Source organism: Lactuca saligna, chromosome 5 (genome assembly GCF_052625555.1).
Source record: "Lactuca saligna cultivar CGN05327 chromosome 5, ASM5262555v1, whole genome shotgun sequence".
NCBI classification, from domain to species: Eukaryota; Viridiplantae; Streptophyta; class Magnoliopsida; order Asterales; family Asteraceae; genus Lactuca; species Lactuca saligna.
The window spans coordinates 254,582,756-254,607,063 of record NC_136421.1 but is presented as its reverse complement, the minus strand read 5'-3'; the positions used below and the strand labels follow the sequence as shown (position 1 = coordinate 254,607,063).

Below are 24,308 nucleotides of genomic sequence, written 5' to 3'. Positions count from 1 at the left end.
CCAAAATGTAAATGTATGATACTTGCCATAATTACATATACTTTATGATTATAAATATGAGATCGATAGAATGAGGTATTGAGGTAGATATACAACAAGTGGAAAAATGAATTAAAATTATTGGTTTAAGATTTACTAGCTGTGGAAATGTTTAGCATATGTTTCGGTTGAATGGAATAGTTCGAAATTTGTTACGCCATCAACGTGTCTCCCGTTCCTTTCATATTATTATAAGTTTCACTTTAATTGCCTCCATACTCGCACAATATGCGAAGTATATAAATCCGAACTCGTATGATTCATTACATTCCAACAAACTCATCAACAAACTCTCATGACCTCATATATCAACATGGGAAATCGGCGTATTATGATCTCGCTTGTTCTTGCTGTATCAATAGCAAATATTCTACATTATTCATGCGTGAACGCACACAGCGAACCAGAAGACTACGTACTCATGCATAGTTGTATACGAAAAGCATTTGGCTTGGAACCACTGTGTTGGGATCGTAAACTAGCAGAAGTTGCCCAAAATTGGGCCGATCAAAGGAAAGATTGTAAATTGATACACAATAACAGTCCGTATGGTGAAAATATGGGTATGGGGCCGGATCTTAATGCTTTATGGGCGACTCAGATGTGGATTGACGAGAAAAGAGACTATGACTACGATTCAAACACATGTAAAGAAGGAAAGATGTGTGGCCATTATACGCAAGTGGTTTGGGCAAATTCAAAAAGAATTGGATGTGGTAGGACTCAATGCGATAACGGTTGGGCCTACGTGGTTGTTTGCAATTATGACCCTCCAGGGAATTATGCTGGCGAGAAGCCTTACTGATTGTAATTCTTTATTCATTTTCCTATGCATGTACTTTCTTTTTTATAACCCATGTAATTTTGTCACGAAAGCAACTCTTTATATATGACTACATATGGGTTGTCTAATAAGGTTCCTAGGACTCGATTGGATGGAAAGAAAGCGTTCAGGTACGTAATTAATAAATCGTGCCATTCACATATGCAAATACCATTGTATTTTAATTTGTTTTAAACTTGTACTTAACAATCGTATGTCATAATACGCAAATGCTTGTGATACTACATTAACTCATGACCAAACATGCAGAAAAAAGTATGTCCGTTATTTTGTCAACTATCAATAAAACAATTGCATCGAATTATTTTACACAAAAAGAATTGTATTTCAGATTAGTCTTCAACTTTATAATAGAATCAGTTAGAAGAGTTAGTTAAGTTAGTTATATATGATGTCACTCTCCAGTTAGTTAGCTCAGTTATATATTTTTGCTTCCATGTAATTCTTAGTATGATGATGATTTTCTTCATTCACTCTTGATTTCTCTCTCAAACTTTGAAACACAACAGGTGAGATTATAGTGTTCTATGGAAGGAGGGATATGGAAATGGAGGGTTTAATTTATGACGAAGACGATCTGATGTTGAAGATATAAAGAGAACCAACGATGATGGTGAGGTCGTGGTGCGGTGGTTGGTTGGCGACAACATAGAAGTGGTGGTGGTGAGGTTGTCGTCACCATGGTGGTGTGGTGGATGGTGGCGTGTGTTAGGGTTACAGAGAAAAAGGAGATGTTGAAACTGAATCTTGATTATTTTGGTAGTCATGAGTTTGATTCAGTGCAAATATCGAGTTTAGTGGGTAGGTGTCCACTGATTTTGATTATGAGTGTTAAGAGCGTAATCACTGATTTTGATTAAAAGTAGTTAGAGCTAATTGAAACCAAGCTGCACGTGAAGTGAGTTGAGGGGAGGAAGAAGAGACTTGGATAAACATAAGTGAACCTGTTTATAGTCAAACTCCACATGGCAACATACACATCAGTATAATCTTTAACCTTTTCATGATCAAAGTCCACATTAACACCAAGTTACGAGATGAGCCTTTCAAATTTTACAAAATGGTTTACTTGACATAGATTGTTTGACTTTAGTGAGTGATTGAGTTCGAATATACAAAAAATAGTTTAGGGATCAATTAAAGCCAATAGAAAGAATTTGTAGGGTTTTTAAAAAAATAACTCATATATATCAGCCTATAAATACTACAATATTTCACCTATAAAATATCTTATGCTTTTACGTAGAAGTGTTTATTACCGGATTAACTTATATAGTATCAAAACATGATACGTTGATTTGATATATTGTTTTTTTAAGGTTTGACAATTTTGCTCATAAGGTATAAAATAACCGAAATAGACATCTACCATTTGTCTTTTTTGTTATTTAAATTAAAGGTAAACTTGTAATTTAGTTTTCACTGTTAATCGGTGGTTTCTAATAAGTTATAAATAAATAAATAAATAAATAAATAATGTTTATTCCAGTACCACATTGGAATAAACAGAAATTTATTTTTGCAATCCAAACAACCCGAAATAATAAACACTTTAAACAAGCAATCCCAACCACCCCCTAATTCATGTCATTGGGATTAGTAGTACTAGATTTGATTGATTTGTAAGCTATTTTTTGTAATAAGAATGAGAAGTGCTTTAATGTCATTTGCATTGAAATGAATCATTGTGATAGATTTCAAACATTTTCCTAATGAGAATGAAACTTATGTCAATACGATAAGTGGGAATGGGACTCAATGTCTGTAGTAAAAATGCATAAATAAGTCGCAACTCAGAGGTGATCTTTGGCACCCCCTAAAAAAAATGGCAGAATTTCTCCATCATAAATCGCATCAGAATTTAACGGTTTAGACCATGACAAGATATAGCACGGAAGGAAAGTTACAAATGAATATCATCACCAGATCCTTGAGTCATCTTCTACATTTTCTTTTTCAATCCTTCTTCAATGGAGTTTGAGGTTCATGGGAATTCCATTGTACTAACATCCATACTATCGATGTGCCTGTTTGGAAGGGTATTATCAGAAGAAGGCAATCACTCCAATCACATACAATTCGTTCATTTCATCTAAAAAGATACAAAAGGAATAATAATATTATGAGATTAATACCTGCAAAGACACCAACAGTTGCAAGATTGCCAATGGCCATGGTGTGGTAGATCAAGTATTCTGTCAAAAAGTGACCCAGCGCATAGATGAAAGATAAAAATGTTGCAAGATAAAGCGGTTTGTTGTCGAGGTTTAATGCACAGAGGAAACACATAGTGCAAGTAAGAAGCGTCCAAACCCCAAATGTTCGCCCATGAATTTCAGACACTGCATAAGAAACAAAAGGTTCGTTCAAATTAGGAGTAAAACCTGATGATTGTGGAGTAAAGCTAAATGATTTCAGGTAAAGATGTCGAGAAGTCAACAAATGTAGCTACAATTTCGCAACCGAGGGTTCCAGGATCTTGATTTGGTGATTTTTAGGTCAGTTTTAGATTCGATCAATGTGGTTGGGAATTGAAGTATGAAAAAGTTCGATTGACTTGAAATGCTTAAGATTCAACATGGACCCAAGACTCTGACGATTGCTAAAGCGTAATGATTTATAACAAATTGATGTAAATTAGTAAAAAGGAAAGGGGACTAACTGGTGGTTTGAGAGAAGACGGCGCGGCGGAGAGCCCAAATGTCGAAGAAACCAAACCATACGGAGGCCAAGCGAAGTGAACCTACCAACATCAACCACCATCCCAAGGCTTTCATCTTCTCCGAAGTTCTTTTGGGGTTTGGTGGTATCAGATCCACTTCGTTACAAGTAGTGTAAGTGGATCGGATCTGGTCTACCAACTCTGGTGACTCCTCCTTTCTTACTTAACCTTAAACACCACCTAAGCATTAGATAAATAAAAATCATTTTGAAAATGTATTTCTTAAAAACTTTTGACAATGTCATTTCTTCTTTATGTAAGAATTTAAATCACATAAATTTCACATGTTATTATATATGAAAAATATTTATTGTATATGAAAAATATGATATTTTCGACTTTTAATTAATAAAATTAATCAATTCTACTAATTAATAATATTATTATATATGAAAAATATTTATTGTATTAAATGTGTAAATCAACACTATAACTATTAAAATATTTATTATTTAACGTAAAGATATTATTTTCCATGAAATAAATATAAAAATAAATAGTTTGTATTTTTCTAATATTAAAAACATTTACTATGAACTTTTTTGTTTCGTTAATTAAAACAACGAAATGTTATAAAACAATATTGTCAAAATAAAATATAATAATTTTAATGGTGTGTTGTGGGATTTTTAATTTTTTGTATGTAATGCCCTTGTTAAACTTTGAGATGGATAAGCATGAATAACAATTTGTTACTATAATACTTTATTTTAATAAGTATTTTATCTATCTATAATATCTCGTATTATATGTTATATGAAAACTAAGTTGTATATATAATTTATATTTTATACATGTAATATAATTTAAAAAAAAAGGAAAAAAAAATATATGAATTTGAAGTTTATGTTTACGTTATTTAAAACATATTTTGATATGTTAACATTGTTTTTATATAGATACACGTTTAAATTTATAATATTTTTATTTTGCTAATTGAACTTTTAAACTTTTATATCTTGATAGTAAACTTTTATTTTTAATAAACTTGTGTAGTGCATGGGTCTCACACCAAATTTAGTAATATGTATTAAATTTTTGAAAAAAAAAATCCATTTTTTTGCATGTCTTATTGTGAAATTTTTCTTTAAATTAGAGAATTCTTTATTTTTATTAAGTAAATTGCAAAATTTGGTACTTATGGTTTACCAAAAAAATTACAGTTTCGGGCCAATTTTTTTTTCCACACAAGGATGGTCCAAAATTGAAACTTCGATGAAGAATTGGTACCTTGACTTAACTAGCCATCAAAAACATTTGTTAAGTCTCACATATCTTTCAGGTATTGTTCCTTTTTTATTATTTAATTTTTTTTAATTCTCACCCACATCCCTCTTTTATGATACTCTTTCTCTCTTTGTCACTGGCAGACCCATACACACTGCTCTCTCTCTCTCTCTCTCTCTCTCTCTCTCTCTCTCTCTCTCTCTCTCTCTCTCTCTCTCTTCTCTCTTCGCACTAAATCGAAGTAACTCAAAGAAGGTGCAGCATTCTCCCTACAGAAGGAATCCATTGGTTGAGATCGATACCAACGTTGCTAGATCCGATCAAACAAAAAAAGCCACAACCACAGCTATTGTTTCCACTGTGGCTACAACATCACCACCATCTGGGTTTTTTCCTTCCAGCTTGTCTCAACAAGACATGCTCCATTCTTTAAGTTGTATTAGACATCAATTATGCCAATAACTCCGGTGATCTTCAGTCCAAGCATAAAGACAAGCTTGTTGAGTCGGAGATGCTGGTTGATGATGATGTGAGGAGCTAAGTTTGCCAATAACTGAGGAGCTCCAACAAAATGGTAGAGAGAGTGTCGGAGAGAATGAGAGAGAGAGAAAGGGAGAGAGAGAGAGAGAGTCATAGAAAAGGGTTATGGGGATTTCCTTTGTTGTTGATATTATCAAGTGGAACATTTTGGGGGTTTCCTCTGTTGCTTCTTGAAACTACATCAAAATGGAAAACCAGAACAATCATTGCTATATAATGATGTACCAGGCTGGTAGTGCGAGGAAACCCACTACCGACCCAGTACTCAACAGGTTGACTTTAGAAGCATTCCTACTTGTTTCGAAAAAATATATATATGAATATATTGTACGTAAGCATCAGAATCGTATCCTAGAAAATATACCAAATAGTACAGAGAAAATAAAATAAACAAGGAAGGGATATGAAGTGCGACCGCTTGCAGATCGGGTAATGAGTGGATGACCGATTTAAGAAGTGGACTTTACTAACTACGGACAACCTATAAATATCCTTGGGAGACATGCTAACCAGGTAAGTAAGGAAAACACATATTCCTTGACACAAAAGCAACACCAAAGGGTCGTAATCTAACTTAGGCGTCAAAGAGCTATACTGGGGTCCAACTCTCGTATGGTTGTCTGACCTAGTTCTTGTTATTCTTGTGCAGAGTGAATTCCTAAATGCCTTATAGGATGAAACCCTCTAAGGTGAAAAAGCTCATCATCCGCCTGGAGTTTTTCGTATCAACATTAGCGTGATCCGTATTATAAGTATTCCTATGTGAAAAACAAAGGAAATACTCGATAGGCAGATAGTCAGGTAACACAAATGAGCTACCCATTGCGGTTAATGGATACCGACAAACTACATAATATGTTTGATAAAGAAGCATATCATATTTCCCCACCTCCATGAAGATGGACCGGTAGTTATATATGGGAAAATATGTTACGTAAGCATTCATAAAAGTTATTTTGTTCACTGATGATATATTTTCACAACTACAGGAACAAATAAGGAAAAGGATACAACAACCAGCATGACATTTAACAAGCTTCACAGTACCCTTTTTTTTTTTGGAAAAAAGGGATATTGTTTGTTCCATTAACTTTAACGAATCAGGAAACACAAGCCAAAATACACAGACGATAGCCTTCACAATCGTACAATTAGCATCACCGTACAACATTATATTTGGAAGAAGAGCAATGAGAAAGTTCGGTGCGATCGTGTCACCAATCCACTATATCGTTTGATTTCAAATGAAAAGTGGATTTGGAATGAGCTATAGTACATCACCAATGCGCCCGCAGTATTTATGGATTTGATGAATCGGGTGTGCAGGATGATTCTCGATCAATCAGTTATTGTGTTCATTGATGATATCTTGGTGTATTCAAGACCAGAGAGCAACATGAGGAGCACCTTCGAGAGCTTTTGGGAGTGTTGAGGCGAGAACGGTTGTATGCCAAGTTCTCGAAGTGTGAGTTTTGGTTATGAGAGGTCCAGTTCATGGGACATCTTGTTAACTAAAACGAGATTTTGGTCGATCCAGCCAAGAGCGAGGTTGTGATGCTTAGGGAGGTTCCGAAATGTCCCCCAAGATCAGGAGATTACTGGGTTTGGCATGATATTATCGGAGATTTATGCAGGATTTCTCCAAGATTATTGCACCCCTTACTCGTCTGACGAGGAAGGAAGTGGATTTCCGATGGGAGCCTGAGCAGCAGACGACTTTTGAGACACTACAACAGAGGTTATACGAGGCCCCAATATTGACCCTTTCGGAGGGTGTTACCGCATGCATACGATGTCACATGGCATTAACCACATCCTATGATGTTGTCACCACACCTACATGTCTAAGATGAAAGATGCTTGCTTTAAAAATTCACATAATTTATAAAGACGGTCTAAATTTATTAATTAAATTAGTAAAATTCACACTCTATGAATAATTAGAGATATAATATATTTTTGAACATAAAATAATAAATAATAATAAAACAAAAAATAAGTGAATAAATTGTTATTTTCTTTAAAAATACCTTAATAATTAACGGTTGGCCAAATATATTTCATTGGAAATAAAATAATAAAGAGAAATTAAGTAATCTGACAACATTTTAATATGTATTTGAAGAAAATAACTACAAAAATTATTTTTAACAAAAATAACCATTTATTTTGGAATAGTTATTCGGACCAAGAAAAACATATTTTCTAGCAAAAAAGTATATTTTGGAAGGAAATATATATATGATATTAATATATAAAATTAATAATTGTATTGAAAAACGTTGATATTACATATTTAGAAATGTAATATTCAGAATCTAAAAATGGTAGAAAGGTTCATTTGAAAAAAAAAAGAAAAGAACTTAAAAATATGAAGAGTACTCTTGAATAACAAAGTTATAGAGGAAATGATTATTTTTCAAAAACTAAAAATAAAAATATTTTCATCTCAAAAATCCATCTCTATCTATCTATTCTAATAAATGAAGGTTTTTTTTTATCACATGTCATATACTCATTCAATTTGTCAAATATCATTTTGTGGTTATTTTAAATTAGTTTTTTTTTCCACATGTTATTTTATGAGTTTTTTATTTTAATAAATTCTACATAATATTTTAATATAATAATTACAATAAATGTAGTAATAAATTAATATCAATTTCATTAATGGACTTACCTTCTTATTTCAAAATTCCCAAATTAAAACTTATTAGTTTATTTTGTTTATTTATTTAAATTTAAAAGATAAAAAAATCAGTTTTAATAATTCATTATTTTTCTTATTTTCTTAAACATCCAAAGTTCTTAAATATTTAAATTTTTATATTTTTTGTTTTTAATTAACCAATATAATATATGGGTCTTACACATAATCTATCATAATAAATAAGAATAATTTTACCACATGTCATATTCTCCTTTATTTTGACACTTGTTATTTTTTAGATTTTTTTTAATTATTTAATATCCACTTGTCATTTTTATAGTTTTTTTTTTCTTTTTTATTCAACTAGGCGAATACTCGCGCGTTGTGCAGAAACAACCATAAAGTTGTAATCTTTCAAAATATATGTTTTTCTTTTTTAAAATATAAAAACAGCATTATGATTAAATTTGATATAATAATTTATATATTAAATTGATATAATATATTGACTATTTTGAATTATATGATAATATATACATCTATTGTAATTTCATAACCTCAATCATTTGAATGACTTCCATCCGCAAGTTAAACGTGAATAAAACTCAATATAATATACGGTTGAATGTTATTTGCAGTTGTTGTTATTGTTAATTAATTTTCTAAAATTTTTTTGTTTAATATTTTAATTTCTGTCATTATAGTTATTTAAAACATCAAACGTTATTTTTTTTATTATTTTAAAAGTAACAATATAATCATTTATATAGACTTATTTTTTACTATTGTTATTGTAAGTTATTTTAAGCTACTTATTTAGAATCTTTTAACGATTATAAAAATATCTTTAAGAAATATTTTAGTTAAATTGAAATTACAATTTGGTTTTTGCATTTATCATTATAATTTGTTACTTTTAACTATTTACAAAATATTATATGATTTTTTAAGTGGAACTGAAATTTATAGTTAATTTGATATTGTAATATACAGAAACGCTTATATAGTTGAAGTTTTTACAAATATATGATTTTTTAAATATAATAACAACGTTGTTGTTAAATTTGATATAATAATCCGTATACTAAATGATATACTATATTGATTATTTTGAATTATATGATAATATATACATCTATTATAACTTGATAGTCTCAATCGTTTCAATGACTTCTACCCGCAACTTACACATGAATAAAATTAAATATAATATATGGTTTGATGTTATTTATAGTTGTTGTTATTGTTCATTAAGTTTTTAAAATTCATTTCGTTATTGTTTTAATTTCTATCGTTATAATTATTTAAAACATCAAACAATATTTTTTGATTTTAAAGGTAACAATATAATCATTTATATAGAGTTATTTTTAACTATTGTTATTATAAGTTATTTTCAATTACTTATTTGAAAAGTTTTGATGATTATAAAAATATTTTTAGGAAATAGTTTGGCTTAATTGAGACTACAATTTAGTTTTTTCATTTATTACTATAATTTATCACTTTTAAATATTTGTAAAATATTCTTTTGTTTTTTAAGTGGAACTGAAATTTATATTTAAGTTGATATTGTAATGTTATATTTAAGTTAACATTTTAAGTATTTTATCTAAATTGTTCAAAAGTTGTAGCTTTAAACAGATAATGATTTACATATAAGAACATATGAAATCTAATAAATTAAGTATAATATGTTAAAAGTTAAGGACATAACTTTATAAGTAGAAGTAAAAATATTATTTTAAAATTGAAAATTAGTTTATTTATGATTACACTTTAGATTTGTTAACCAACTTATAATCATTATTTGAAAGACACTACAATTTATCACTTTTAACCAAGGTTGCGAAAAACGTTCGACGTTAGCTAGTTAGTCGACTGAGGTCAAAGGATTAATCGGTTTGGCGGAGATTTACCGGGGGATTAATCGGGGACCATTAATTGGTAATTTGTTGAATTTTAAAAAATTAAATATGACTAATATCATATCAAAGTTCCTAAATACCACTAATATGATAACAAATTTGGTTAATATGATTAATACAACACTAATCATCTTTCAGATTGTTTCCATTGAAATAAAACTTATTCAAAATGTTAAAATTTGATCGTTTTATAATGTTTCATTCATTATTTATGCAGGGATTAATCGCTAGACGCCCTCTAATCGGTCTAGTAGCGCCTAGGGATTAATCGGGACCTAGTCGGGATTTTTACAACAGTGCTTTTAACTATTTACATAATATTCTTTGGGTTATTTAAGTTAAACTAAAATTTATATTTAAGTTGACCGTGTAATGTTATATTTAAATTAATAATTGAAGTATTTTATATAAATTGTTCCAAAATTGTATTTTTAAAATGATAATGGTTTACATCAAACAATATATTAAAACTAACAAATTAACTATAATATGTTAAAAGTTAAAAACATAACTTTATAAGTAGTAGTAAATATATTATTTTAATATTGAAATTTTATTTATACATGATTACATTTTAGATTTGATATTTATTTAACCTAATTAACCAAATTATAATTATTATTAAAAAGAAATTGAAAAGTGATGAGAGTTTCAAATGAATGTGGTAAAAGGAAAAATGAATGAGAGTTTCAAATGGATGTAGTGAAATGTTTCCTTTATAAGTATACTAGGCGTAAGACCCGTGTACTACACGGGTTTACTAAAAATAAAAATTTAATATCAATATTTAAACATTAAATTTAATATCAATATCAATTTTAGAGCTCTCATTAATTATGTTATTTATTACATTATAAATATATCATTTCTTTTTCAAGGAAGCATTTATTTCTCTAAATTGTAACCGAAATAAGTTATGATATGTGAACAAATCAGAAAATTCCATGTGGAAATAAATAAATTCTAAAAATCTATTAAAATGCCATGTGTCCAAATTAATGAGGACATGACATGTGACAGAAAATGTGTTTTATTTATTAGTATAGATAATGAATCTCACGTATTAAATGTCACCTCATATTAATTAATTTTATAAATATATTATTTAATGTACATAATAACTTTTTTTTATTTTTGAATTCATCTTTCTATTAATATATTAATTAATGTATATGTATATTAATGTAGCTAATCTATTCTATTTGTGAGTTCATATTAATTAATTATATTAATATAGATTAATTAGGATCAAACTACATAAAATAGTGTTTACCTAAAGGTCACAAACTTAATCGTTGTTATTTTTTTTATTTTTATGAACATGGTATTTATGATTACCAAAACTTTCTTTTAATAAACCGGTGTCATATACTGGTTTAACACCTAATTTATAATATAATGGTTAGATAACTAGCTTACTTAAATTTTCAATAATAAATAAGCATAGAAAAAAGTAAATAAATAGATTTAAAAAAAAAAAAAAAAAAAAAAAAAAAAATACCACGGGTAATTACCCGTTGCCATTTTCACTTTACCGGTTGCCAATTTCACTCCTTTGACTTTTAAAAAATGCACAACCAACGCAAGAACTGAACAAAGAGAAAAGGTAAAACCCAACGGCTACATCCCTTTTTCCATTTCAATTTATAATAAACAATCATTTTAAATCCCAACGGTCAAAATTAAAACACCTTTAAAGCTCTTCAAATTGTCATCCCCTGTTTACGTTACAAACTCAAATTAATTCAAATTCACTCCTAATTTCAAGATTTCTTTCTCCAGCATTCTCTACTTATTTTTCTTCTCCCCCATATTGGACAAGATTCATATACGTTAATGGCGAATTTCGCATCAAACAGATCTCCTTCTCCACTTTCAGCAAGGGGTTTCAGAAATTCGGAGGCAAATACGACCACCAGAAGGAGCTTCAGTGGCAACCCTTTTACCAGATCCAATGCTGTGGTAAACCCTAGAAGCGTAAATCCTCCTACCCCTGCAAACACCCCTGCTACAACAGGTATAAACGATCTTTGATTTCATGATTTTGAGTTTTTGTTCTGTAAATTGGGTTTTTGATTTTTTGTTTTCTTTATGTTGTTAGATCATACGAAAAGAGGTTCAGTACTTCGCAAAAGCACTGGTAGTTCGATGTTTCAGGATGGAAAAGAGAATCACAAAGATATAGTTCGTTCACCTGCTAGATCATTCGAAAAGAGTTTCATGGCACCAACGATCTCAGCTGCTTCAAAGTTCACTCCATCACCAAGAAAGAAAGTTCTTGTTGAAAAGAATGAGGTGGTAAGAACTTCGATCCAGTTCTTGGACAAAGATTTCGTAATGAAATCCGAAGCAACACCGTTGGATCAACCTACCATTACGGAAGAGGATTCAAATGAATCGGTAACCCTTGAACAAAAAGAAGTTGTTCTTGAAACTCCTCCTGTTCGTAAGGTAACTTTCGTTTCGACTGATAATGCAACTGATGTTAACGAAGATTTTGATTTGGTAAAGATTAGACCTTTCTGTTGTTCTCCACAAACTTCACCTATCATTGCCCCTTTTGATGCCGACCCTCTTCCTCCATATGATCCAAAAAAGAATTTTCTTTCCCCTAGACCTCAGTTTCTTCATTACAAACCAAACCCAAGAATTGAACTTTTACTTAACAAAGTCGATGGGAATTATGGTTATGGAGAAGATGATGTTATTGGTCTTGAAGACGGCTTTAATCTTTCTGATACTTCATCAGACACCGAAAAAGAAGACGCAAAACAAAAAGAGGAAGAAGAAGAAGAAAAAGCAAAACTAAAAGACGAAGAAGAAGAAGAAAAAGAAGAAGCAAAAGTCGATCTAGGCCATGAGTCATCAGACAATATGTCTAAAACCATTTTTGAAGAAAAACAGTCGGATTCCAAGCTAAAAACAGCATCAAAACCAAGGTTTTTCACAAGATCAAAGACTATATTGTGCATTTCTGTGATGTTCCTGGTAGCCTGTTTTTCAGTTTCTTTTACTGATTCACCACCCATGGATTTGCCAATCTATAAGGATGTAAGCTTCTCGGAGATTTATGATGAATCTTTGAAGGTGGCTGCATCTGTTAAAGTTTCTTTAGATGGTTTTGTTGAAAGTATTGAGCAGTGGTCAAACATTTTCGTTTCTTACCTCTCCGACCAGTTATCCCATATTAGTTCAACCCATAGCTCCATACAGTTCTTTAACTTGACCCCTTCTCCCATCCAAGAAGAATGGCAAATCGTGGCAGATTATGCAGATGTTGAAAATTTTGAAGAAATTCAAGAATTTGAGGAAGAAATGGAGGAAAGCTTTGAGATGATGGAAGAAGAAGCGTATGAAGAAATGGAAGTCGATGTACAAGATGAGATTTTGATGGAAGACCCAAATGAGATTCAACCCAATGATGTTATTTTGGAGAAAAGTTTGAATCTTGAAGATGGGTCGGGTGAAATAGCTTCACTTTCTGTGAGCAAATCAGAAATGGCTGTGAATGATCTTGAAATCGCGTCTAGTTTAGCAGATACTAGTGCTGAGTCAGAAACTTTGACCACTTCGTTGACCAGATCAGTCAACCCAATCTATATGACTGGTTTTTCCATGCTGGTAGTTGCCATGGCAGCTATTTTTTACTTGATTAAAAGGAAGTCTACTGGTACAACTGCCACTGCACGTGTTACTAAGCTTGATGCAGATAATCATAAAGAGTTACAAGAAGAAAGCTCGTGTTCTTCAGAGTCTAGCATTCAGAAGGGTTACAAGAAGAAACCTATCAATAACAAAAGAGATTCTTTGGCTTCTTCATCAGAATTCTCTATGGGTTCTGCTTCTTATGGGAGCTTCACTACGTTTGAAAAAATTCCCATTAAGCATGTGAGTATTGGGGATTCTAATTTATAGCACTAACTCGATTATGTTTGTTTTATAATACTTGATCTTGTTTTTGTTTGGTTTTTGTAGAGAGATGAAGTGATTCTGACACCAATTAGAAGATCAAGCAGACTGGTGAAAAACTAAGTCACGTCTTCATCATCAATTGTTGCACCAATCTTCGTGTGCTGGGATTGATTTCTAACTCAAGTTTTAGATTGATTGCGTGTTGTAGGTTTAGAGTAATGTTGGTTTGAAATCATTAGTCGATTCTTTCGAATTCTGCTTCTAATTCATATTTCTCTTTGAGTTATTGGTTTTTGCTGCATTTTCAGTACTCCTGGTTGTGGTTGACACAATAATCATAATCATAATCTTTACACAAATCAAACTTTTTGGATATGTTTGATCAAAGAAGGTTTAATTGCATGGTTTAGTGAAAATTTGTTTAAAGCATGACAATTCATCCTACCGAAAATATATCATTAGTTTTTGGAATTTTTACACAAATCTTTAATTGCATGGTTTAGTGAACATTTGTTTAAAGCATAACAATTCAACTTACCGAAAATATATATCATTAGTTTTTGGAATCTTTACACAAATCAAACTTTTTGGATATGTTTGATCAAAGAAAGTTTAATTGCATGGTTTAGTGAAACTTTTGGATATGTTTGATCAAAGAAAGTTTAATTGCATCGTTTAGTGAACATTTTGTTATGTGTTTAAAGCACCATTTTGATGGCATATTAAAAAAGTAGTGTACAAATGTGGATTCCTCTAAATTGCATGATTTCCTTCGTATTTGTTTCACCCCCCCCCCCCCCCCCCTCTCTCCCTCCCCCCTCCCTCCTCTCTCACACTATGTCACAAATCTTAGTTGTTTTGTATTTATTTAATTGATTGAGTTGAATAGTTAGAAAGATAGGGTTTTTGGGAAAGATAGAAAAAAGTAGAGAGAGAAAAACTAATGTTGAGTAGGTTGGCTAAGTTGGGAAACTATTTTATTTAAGTTTTTTGTACATAAATATAATATAAGTCTTTCTGAAACAAACTTTTCTGTTAGCGATTATGGGCTCCTTAATCTTCACAAAATGGATATTCGCTTCGATCCCTATGTCTTCCTAGACTATGTCACACCCCCGAACCAGACGGCGGAAACGTCCGAGGGCTATCGTGACTCATTGAATACCATCACAATGCATATACATGAAACATAACATTATACATCACTAACATTTGGAATGATACAACTAGTAATGTTACATTCATTACATTGTTCAAAACATTACATTCTCAAAAAAAATAACTGTTTGATACTACTTAAACCACAGCAAAACGTCATAGAGTACAAATCATCCTTCACCTTATCTGTTACCTGAGAATACAAGTATTTTGAAAACGTCAACATATGAAATGTTGGTGAGTTCATAAGTAGTGTTTGAAATCCAATGTATTGTTTGAAAACCATCAGAAAATCCGATATTTTCTAAAAATAGAATAGTGTAAAAATATGTGATGATCCATGAGTATGCTTGTTTGAATTCTATAGATGTAAGCGTAAGAGTTGTGAAATTCGACCGATAATTCATAATTGTAATTGTTGAAAACCCTAGGAAAACCCGACGTTTTCCTATCACTTTGCTTTACTTAGTTTGTGTACCGTTGTTTCGTTGCGTTAGAGGAAACCGTTGAGCTCCGGAGGCATTGAGAATACAGTGGGTGGTGAAGTGTTGTGACGTGCGTTAATGAAAACGTCCAATCGACAACCTTACAAGCGATCCCTTAGGCGTCACTCGTAATTCTTCACACAACTCAATCCTCCCGGACTTGTGTAGTCCCACGACCGGAGGGAAGAAGAGAAGGTGCGAAACCCTCGGTATTTCCCCGCATCGTTCAAGACCATTGCAATTGCGAAGGGCCCGAAGCCCAACCCGTAATCGTGAGTTACAGACTTTACTAGCAGCACTGAAGGACCCTTGGGGACCAGCAGCATGTTTGCCATTGAAAGTCCTTTTACGTTATGTCGGATCGGTAAAACCCAACACTTCGTAAGAGAGAGGTCTTCGGGCCTTAAGATCAGGTCATTGGGCTAGCTAGGCTCAACAAATAAGATTTTACACTTTTGGGGCCCAAAGATGGTGCGTAGACGTCTGTGCACACTCGCATGTATAATGACTTCCCAATCGTTATTAGTTATGAATCGTAACGTCGTAATGTCAAAAAAATGTATTTTCAACATTTTATGTCAAAAAAATGAGTTTTTAGCCCAAATTAAGTGTTGTCAAGCCATTTGGCTATTTTTCTTAGTATACTTTGCATGTAGTAGTATATTTTATGCTATAATGAAATACATATCTCGGTTAGCATTTCATAACTAGATCTAGCATCAAAATCATACAAAACCTACATATAAGCATAGAAATCAACCACAACATACACATAATGATGGATCTACACCTTTGCTTGTATTCTCCCCCACAAAAACTTATAAAAACCGAAAATAAGGGGGTATGAAACTCACCTTGGGTGTTGATTCGGTTTTTGAAGAAAGAATGGAAGAAATGAAGTGATTTTTGGCCTTTGCACTCCTTGATGAAGTTTTCGAGTTTATGGGGTTTTCTAGAGTGCAAGATCACGATTTTTGCATGGATTAGGAAGAGATTTTTGATAAAACAAGGAATACAAGTCATAGATCCAAGCAAAACCTTACCTTAGATGATGATTTTTGTGGAAGAACTTCCTTGAATGCTTCCTAAATCTCGAGATTTTGGATGGAGAAGAAGAAAGAAGCCTTGAGTGATCTAGAGAGAGTTTGTGAGAGATGTGTGTGTGTGGGTGTTGTTCGGCCGAGAGTGAGTGGGAGAGGAGAAGAAGAGTGACTTTGAGGTGATGTATGCATGGGTATATGTGATATGTTGCATGGATGTCCAAAAGATAAAAATGAGGTGGCAATGGCAAGTCAACTCTTCCACCTTCCTTGGGTTTGGGCCTTGGGCCGAGAATTTGGAAAGGAAGAAAGGTTTTTGGGCTTTTTGCCCCTAAGCCCAATATTAGAGTTAGTTTGGGTGATCATTGGCCTTATAAGATAAAATTGTGATTTTTATGCTCTATTAAGCTAGATTAGGTTAATCATGGATCAAAGCTTTTAATTCATTTCATTCTAGGCCCAATATGGCCCAAAATGTTGAAATAAATAGATGTGGGTCCAATTAGAGCCCATAATAGTCAAATTGGAAGCTTATTGGTCCACTTAGGTCCAATAAGGAAGTTCTAGTCCAAAAATGGATTTAACAAGAACTTCTAGGGTTTCCAATTGTTTGACGACTATGTGTAGTACTTGTATGATGTATTTGATTGAAATTTTGATGTTACATAATAGGCATCAAACATGCTTTAAAATTTTTGATTCAACCTTTACTTGAGTATATAGCTTATATGACACAAAATTTCTAGTTGTAACAGACTACAACCTTACAAACCACAATTATCATTGTCTTGATCCAAAATGAAGAAGTTTACTTGAAACAATCGGAAGGTTTTGTTGTGTTTGGTAATGAGAATACGAAATGTACAACTTGTCAAATCATTGTACAGGATAGAACAAGCACCCAAACAATTGCTTCAAAAGGGTTATTTTGTCATGTGGTTTCAAGTTGAACCAATCGGACAAATGTGTTTATATTTGGTATGACTCATTCAGTAGCTGTGTGATAATTTATTTACCTTTTTATTGATTACATGTTAATTTTCGGTATTAATCAACTTCATTTTGATGAATTGAAAACTTTGTTGTCATTTAATTTTTCATGAAGGATATGAGGGAGGATGACGTGATCCTTGGTAATAGGATTAATTAGGTTAGCAAGGGTATTGATATAACGTAAACAAACTATGTTGAGAAAATTCTCAAAAAGTATAATTATAGTGAGTGTTCTCCCGTGAGAACTCATATGGATCCCAACGTGAAGTTAATGCCAAATAAAACCAAGGAAATATAATAATTAGAATAATTTGAAGTGACAAGCTGCTTGATGTTATCTACAAACACTTGCCCTGACATCATTTATGCGGTTGGGAGGTTGCATTGGTATACTAGCATTCTTAGTACTCAACAATGGCAAGCAATTCAAAAAGTGTTAAAGTACTTAAAGGGAACCATGAATTATAGACGATGTTATCTACAATATCCTTTGGTTTTAGTAGAATGTTCAAATGCATGTTAGATAACCCATATTAAAGATCATTCTTCTACAGGTGGTTTGGTATTCTTGCTTGGGGGATGTGCTATTTCATGAGTATCTAATAACCAAACATGCATACCAAACTCAATAATGGAATAAGAATTTGGTGTGTTAGCCATAGCCGGTAAAAAACCAAAATGGCTAATGGATTTGGTTTATGAAATTTCATTGTGATCAAATCAGATTGCACCTATATCTATTCATTGTGTTAGTGTTGGGCTAAGATTTATAACTAAGTGTACAATGGGAGGTCTACACATTTGGGGATTTAATCTTGAAGGGTGTGATTTCGATGATGTTTATGAGGTCACAACAAAATTTGGTGTGATTTGGGAGGTTTAGACATATCATGATTGGGGATTTAATTATGAATGATGTGAATTCGATGATGTTTGTGAGGTTGCAACAAAATTTTGCGGACCATTTGACTAAAGTTTAGGTCCAAGACTAGGTGCATGTACAATTCTGTGATAACAGTTAATTTAAAGTCTATTTAATTCGTTAATGGTGACACACATAATTCCCCTCTAATATGACATTAGAAGTTGGATTCAACGAGTAAAACTCACATTTAAGGATTGGGACACACATTATATCATCCCAAGTTAGTGTGTTTAAACCTACAACGGGAAGGTTGAATGTATATTATGAATAATTCATTTGATAAAATATAAGCACATACATGAGGAAATGAATTACATATATGATCGTGAAGTGTAGTCGGGCTTCAAGATGCTAAAACTTGGCTTTTATACAATCAGGAATGGATTGGGATACTTCACTTAATAATATTGTTAGGATATTTGTAAGTAGACGGTTTATTTAAACTTATATGTATGTTATCTTCAAGTATTCAAATGGGTTGAAGGGTTCAATTATTATAATACTTTGATTCTCGAATATTTGGACTATGTAATAATATGAAAGCTCAATCATTTTGATTTTTTCATGTATGCATAAATTTGATCGATTCTAATTATTGTTTGTATAGATTCATGGTTACACTAAAATGGGATAGCTGGTGATTTTAATATCACATTTTAGTATAATAAAATTTACATATTATTATATATACTTATAAATAAAACATTTTTCCTTTCACCACATTTATTTGAAACTCCCATGACTTTTCAATTTCTTTTAATAATAATTATAATTTTGTTAATTAGGTTAAATAAATATCAAACCTAAAGTGTAATATCTATCTATATCATACTATATTATAAAAGAAATATTTTTTCTTTCACCACATTCATTTGAAACTCTCAACTCTTCATATTTTCATATAATATATACTTAACTTATTAATTTGTATATGATTTTAATTGTAAACATTATCATAAATAGAAGACTTTGTGATGTATCAATATGATACACTTAATTTGTTAGTTTCAATATATAGTTCATAAATAACCTACATTAATATATAAAATAAGCTTAAAAATTTAGTGTAAAATTTAAAAACTAAAGTAAAATATCAAATAATGTTTAAAAAAAATTCAATACATATATTTTTAACATAGTTAAAAGCAAACATTAAATATAATAAATGTAAAAGAACCTAAATCGATGAATCGAATTAACTAAAAGGTGTCTGAAAACTATATTTTATAATAACTAAAATTCAATTTAGTTGTTTTTAAACTAATTTATAATAATAATAGTGAAAAATAATAGATACATAGAAGCTAAATTATGTTAGATTACAAAAAGTTGTTGATAATTTAAATAATTATCATGATGAAATTAAAACATATTCAATTTTTTTTTAAAAAAAATTAATAAATCATAAAAGTGGTAAATTAAAATAGATGTAAATATAATTAATGTTATACATACGTAAAACATAAGTTGAGATCATTAAATGATTTGATTTAATAAACATTATTTTATATATTGTTCGAATTAATTAAAAATTTATATAAACTAAATATAATAATTATTATTTTATAGTTACTATAAATAATATAAACATTTTCAATAAGATAAGATTACCAAAAATTTTAATTTTATTCTTAGCAACGCATGATATTACCTAATTATCAAATATAGCTCAAATTCTTGATTTTATCTGCCGTGTAAAATGAGTTTAATCTCAATACCACCGAATGACGGCTCAAGGGACTGCATCCTCTTTGCGGGGTCCACGAGGCATCGCCCTCGCTCGCTTATATTTTCCTATGATTATTTTACCTAAATTTAATGGATAAAACATTTAATGTTGACAGAAAAATTCGAAATCTATATAAATTTCTGTTGCGATTTTTCTCATTATCGTATCTGAAATTATTCCTTAATTACGCACAGAATCTGGATTTCATGATGACCAGGTCCCAATATTAGATTCGGGAAATGATCCGGTTACCCTTAAAAAACCTATGGATTTAAGACACTATTGCTCCCAAACCCTAAGATATATAAATTTGTTACCAGGAATCAAACAGGGTGATGAACTTCTTTACATGGAGGAATGGCAACTTTTTCTGTTATAAGATTCTTAATATTCAAGTGGATGCCATTTTTGTGTACACGAAGCAAGGACAAAATGACGTCACTTTTGTCTCGTGCCCATATTTCCATTCCCAAACGAAAACAGCACAAGTGCGTACCAACGACTCCAAGTTACAATCATCCAATGAAGGTTTTTCTATTCTCAACTTCGTGTTTAGATTGTGTTCTTGATTAGAACGATGCTTGGATTATCTTATAACGAATTAAGATGATTAAGTTTTATTATTACATTTTAACATCCGATACACGTATGAGATTTCGTGGTAATATATTTAATTTTTTTTTATCTAACTTGAAACTCAAAATTCATTATGGAACCAGGGAAACAGAATCTTTTTGATTATTAGTTCTGTTATTCATCCCTCTCATTGTCTTGTTCATCCGTGCACACAACCTGTTTGACAAAATGCCAACACAACTGTATCTTCACAGTTTTACAATTAATAACACAATTCTACTTTAAATTGTAGATTCACTAAACAGTCACAGAGTAAAACTAAACACAGAGCTCTAAGACATGGAATGAAAGAGCTCAAAATCAGAAACAGACACAGCAAGACCTCGAATAGATCCAGCTGCAGCAAGAAGTGCAACAATCAAGCATGTCAAGCTCAATATCTTCAACCAAATCCAAGTAAAACAACCCCTTTGAATCTTTGCCTGTGAAATGTACATTTCTATTGGAAAATACACAGTCAGTGGCCAATATGTCGCAGCACCAATAAGTCCCAGAAAACTGTTGAAGAAAGGGAAGATCATGGCGACTATTGTTACTAGTATCACATACATTGTCCTCCATGTTAACCTGAATAGATTAAAACTGTAGCTACCGATGTAATATTCCTTCTCTATAAATCTGCTTTCTGGCCACTTTTTATGACTCCAATCCTCCACAAATGCAAAAAATGGCTGAATAAGCACCTAAAGAAGAGATGAACACAAGTTGATTAGGTTAGAGAAGAGATGAAATATCATATATATATGTATGTTGTACCTGGTATGCTCCAAGAAGATGAAGAACAACACACATGTTTCCAATGTCAATGAGCCAAAATGGTTCATAGAAACCGAATCCTGTCAAGTAATTCCCAGATGCATCATTGCCAAATGCTGCATACCCAAGTACTCCACATAGGGTGTATAATAAGGTGGATACTCCAACTCCAATGGTGGAAGCCTTTTTCATGACTTTGTTTTCTGAAGGACTTGATTTCAATGTGTCCTACATTTGCATAAGTATCCAATATTAGATATACATACATAAGTTTGTTTATATATATAAAGAAGATTTACCTGTATTTCGAGGAGGACTAGACTAAAAGAATATGCAAAAGCAATATCTCCAATGGCAGAGAAGATGTTCCACATTTTCTCCATGCCTGACATGTGTGGACCAACTGGTATTCCTGTTAGACTTGTTTTCGAGTGCGCGCCTCCTTCATGCACCAAAAAAAGACATTCAAAAAGGAATTAATTTTCTTTTTAGTTACTCTAAGCTTTGGATGAAAATAGGTGTATCATGTATACATATGTTATTGCATATGAATTTGTCAAACTTTGTGTTGGTTGGTCATTTTTTAAGTTGGGTTGTATTTGTTATATGGGACATGACTGGACTAGATGAGAATTGGCAAGTTTTGTAGAGTTATTTCCAAGGACGAAGGTAAAGAGAGTATTTATGTCTTTTGCACAGACAAGAAACCAAGAGTGAGTCCTGACTCACCTTTTTGAGAGTAACAAAATATATGCAAATTTTGTTTAATTGACATCCGTCTTGATTTGAGTTCAATTAATGCATGTCAAATACAATACGTATATTGTTATTTATTGCCTTGTTATGTATGATAAATTAATGAAGCATTAGAACATGAAAACGAGAAATATATGATGTTACCTGCAATTTTGGCGATTGAGAGAGCAATGCCAATGCTAGAATAACCGAAAGACATGATGGTTGCAAAAATGGATACGAATGTGAGCTTGTGAAACTTTGGGATTTGGCTTAAAACAATTTCTATACATGCAAAGATCAATAGATAGGAATTGTTCAATGTGTGACAACCGTTGTTGTGTCCATGCTTATGAAAACAGTTCGATCTTTTAACCGCTCTGGTAATCCCAAGAACCAAAATTAGATGCATATTCACACACATAGACAAAAACGAAACAATAAGTTTTCAAGTCTTTTAGCACTTACGCCATACTAATAGCCGAAGTAATGGTATACCCGATGGTTGCACCAACTTGAGTCCCATATTGAGATATTCCACATAGTTTGTAACTAAACCCTCCTGTTCCCACAATATTATAAAAGATTATTTAGCAAACCATCCATATTGAGATATTCCATACAAATATATGCCTCAAGAGACTATAAAATGAGTCGAACTAACAAATTGACATTTGTTGGAATTGGACAAACGAGATAGGAATTGCACTTTTGCCTCCTATCCAAAAAAGTGGAATAAGCTTTGAAAAATGACTCACTTTTGACATCGATCTCGTATATACAAAAGATGTAAATACATTCTTCATCATGGTCATGGTAAATAACCTTACAAAGGTTATAAAGTCTAGTCTAGTCCTATATAACAAATGTAGCAAAACAAAGTGAAATGACATTGATACAATGGGATTATAGAGATAGAGGAATAGGCTAGAACAATTACTCGCTTTCCAAATTTTGTATGGACAAAAAACAAAGACATAAATACCATCTTCACTATCGTTATGTTAAACAACTTTAACAAATGTAGCAAAAGAAATTGCAGTGGCATTACAATTGGACTAAACGACGATAGTAGCCATAATTAATGGTCATTTAATGCAGGATGACACCTCAGGGCGAGGTGGCTAGTAATGCATGGGTTACACCATGATCAAGAACATGCATAAATTAATGTTGATTCAGAATGAGCAGCATAAATTTACCTACCAAGATTAACTTTGACTGCTTGCATGTAACTGTAGTTTCTGGTGCCAGTAACAGGATCAGGATACCTGTAGCAGTCTGTAAGCAAGAGGCAAGTGAACCAAGTGATGATCGCAAACACTGCAAGCAGAAGAGTCCCTGTAATCCAACCCAACTGCGCAAAACACCATGCCAATGACAACACTCCTGATCCTATCACCGCCGTTATGATATGTGCGCTTGCACTCATCAACGTCCCTAATTCAAATAATAGCCCAACACTTCACGTCAAAATTTCACAAAAAAACCCTAAAAAGAACACGAGAATGGGTTTTGTGTATCGCAATTCACGCATGCATGAGTAAACACATACCTGTTCTTCTGATTCTGCCATCATCATCGAAATAGCCATTGACTGAACTTTCCAAAGAAAAGCTTGAACCTTTTTGCATCATTTTCTCTGCCTGTGTCTGTCTCAAAATCTACAGGATTGTGATGAAGGTTGCTGAGATTTGAAGCGATTAAATAGTGGTGACGGAAGAACTCATTTGTTGAATTTAATGAAGGAATCAGTTACTCCACTTTGGTTTGTGTTGCTAGTAGTGGATTGTGTGTATTTGCGTACGTAGTGCCACCGGGCTTTTTGACTTATTGGCAATGTTTGTTGGAAAGTGTTAAAACTTCTTTAATAGCATTTACTCTCTTCTCATCGTAGTTGACTCTTTTTCTTGGTGCATATGTTCTTAAAGGCATGTTGTTGTGATTTATTTGTTTAAGCCAAGATTCTTTGTACGTACTCTTTTGTTC

The 24,308-nt window shown here is 31.9% G+C and overlaps 3 protein-coding genes and 1 pseudogene across 3 annotated transcripts; 2 read left to right on the top strand and 2 right to left on the bottom strand.

Moving 5' to 3' along the window:
- Positions 1-229: 229 nt before the first annotated feature.
- Positions 230-1,022, top strand: LOC144997603 (pathogenesis-related protein 1A pseudogene; annotated as a pseudogene).
- Positions 1,023-2,646: 1,624 nt separating this feature from the next.
- On the bottom strand, positions 2,647-3,764 carry ERG28 (ergosterol biosynthesis protein). The gene is made up of 3 exons (XM_078995680.1): positions 3,546-3,764; positions 3,019-3,225; positions 2,647-2,910 (listed from the first exon to the last, which is right to left on the bottom strand). The coding sequence occupies exons 1-3, from the start codon at positions 3,658-3,660 to the stop codon at positions 2,840-2,842; spliced, it is 393 nt and encodes a 130-aa protein (XP_078851806.1). The 5' UTR covers positions 3,661-3,764; the 3' UTR covers positions 2,647-2,839.
- A 7,920-nt stretch (positions 3,765-11,684) lies between these two features.
- Positions 11,685-14,148, top strand: LOC145047413 (uncharacterized). Its single transcript, XM_078995679.1, has 3 exons — positions 11,685-11,967; positions 12,052-13,838; positions 13,926-14,148. The coding sequence occupies exons 1-3, from the start codon at positions 11,787-11,789 to the stop codon at positions 13,980-13,982; spliced, it is 2,025 nt and encodes a 674-aa protein (XP_078851805.1). The 5' UTR covers positions 11,685-11,786; the 3' UTR covers positions 13,983-14,148.
- Positions 14,149-20,899: 6,751 nt separating this feature from the next.
- LOC145047412 (amino acid permease 6-like) lies at positions 20,900-24,027 on the bottom strand. The gene is made up of 7 exons (XM_078995678.1): positions 23,875-24,027; positions 23,526-23,759; positions 22,788-22,881; positions 22,485-22,699; positions 21,884-22,026; positions 21,585-21,812; positions 20,900-21,511 (listed from the first exon to the last, which is right to left on the bottom strand). Exons 1-7 carry the CDS (start codon positions 23,954-23,956, stop codon positions 21,101-21,103), a joined length of 1,407 nt encoding a protein of 468 aa, XP_078851804.1. The 5' UTR covers positions 23,957-24,027; the 3' UTR covers positions 20,900-21,100.
- Positions 24,028-24,308: the final 281 nt, after the last annotated feature.